This window comes from Salmo salar, chromosome ssa11 (assembly GCF_905237065.1).
Source record: "Salmo salar chromosome ssa11, Ssal_v3.1, whole genome shotgun sequence".
NCBI lineage: Eukaryota > Metazoa > Chordata > Actinopteri > Salmoniformes > Salmonidae > Salmo > Salmo salar.
In genome coordinates this window covers 37311594-37312692 of record NC_059452.1, presented here as the reverse complement: position 1 = coordinate 37312692, position 1099 = coordinate 37311594, and the positions used below count along the sequence as shown (strand labels likewise).

General features: G+C 47.2%; 1 protein-coding gene across 1 annotated transcript in view; it reads left to right on the top strand.

The window, feature by feature from the left end:
- LOC106591416 (A disintegrin and metalloproteinase with thrombospondin motifs 17) overlaps positions 1-1099 on the top strand; it is a 200131-nt gene continuing 199032 nt past the window's right edge. Inside the window, exons 1-2 of the mRNA XM_045689469.1 lie at positions 1-155; positions 760-1099. The exon at positions 760-1099 is cut by the window's right edge and continues 37 nt beyond it. Of these exons, the coding sequence (XP_045545425.1) occupies positions 83-155; positions 760-1099 (413 nt within the window). The 5' untranslated portion in view covers positions 1-82. The remainder of the gene's footprint in view (positions 156-759) is intronic.

The window sequence follows — 1099 nt, the reverse complement described above, 5'->3', positions numbered from 1 at the left end:
TTAACTTTGTGGAAGTTCCCTGCAGTCCTGGTTCGCTTTGCAGGCGCGTACACCCTCTGCAGTCACTCAGCTAGTCTTTATCATGTATGACAGCCATGCTCCGCAGCTTTTCCTGTCTATATTCCTCTTCTGTTTCGGAGTGAAGGCGATGACTGGTAAGTACAACGTAACACCAGCGTTGTAGATACTTTGTAACTTTGAATCATTGTTTTGCCAGGGAGCCTGGAGCGGTTGTCGGTTCTCTCTCTCTCTCTCTCTCTCTCTCTCTCTCTCTCTCTCTCTCTCTCTCTCTCTCTCTCTCTCTCTCAATTCAATTTAAATGGGCTTTATTTGCTTGGGGAATCTCTCTCTCGCCCTCTTTTATTTTCTCTCCGTCTATCTCTCTCTCAAAATGTTCTGTGCTGCTCTGCAAGAGTAACTTTGCTGCAGCTTTGGCTGCGTTTTCTCTGCGGTTTTCCAGCGCCCCTCTCACAACGAAGTTACGCACAATGCGAGATGAGTTGAATAAGTGACTTGAATAACTTAGATGACCCCAAATATACCTTATTTAATGGCCAATACATAGTACAATTCTCCCCATCTGTTGTGAAATAGGCTGCTATGTCATTGAATAACTAGCCTACATCACACCACAGACAGCTCAAGGCGACTTGGCAATATGAAAACAATAGCATATTGTTTTCTAACAGACGTTGACACAGAAAGCTCTGAAAGTTACACTCAATGTTTAATAAGTTATTCCCTTCTCCTTTCCCATAGATCACTCCTGTTATGACACGGACTTAGTGGACATGGTGGTCCCCGTGGAGCTCTCTGGAGAGGAAGCTCACCTGTTGCATGACTCATCCAGGCGCAGCGCGCGTCGACGCGGCCAGCGCTCTGTCGATTCCCGGGGTGGACTAAACTCTGTGGAGGACAGCTTATTTTTCTCTTTACCTGCTTTTGGAAAAGACCTGTACTTACGCCTGAAAAGGGATGCTGCTTTTCTGTCTGAGGGGTTTGTGGTCGAGGAGAGGGGAGGCGAAAGAGACCCCCCTAAATTGTCGCACCTGGCCAGAGACCAGCTCTGCTTCTACTCGGGATGGATTGTCAACCACAC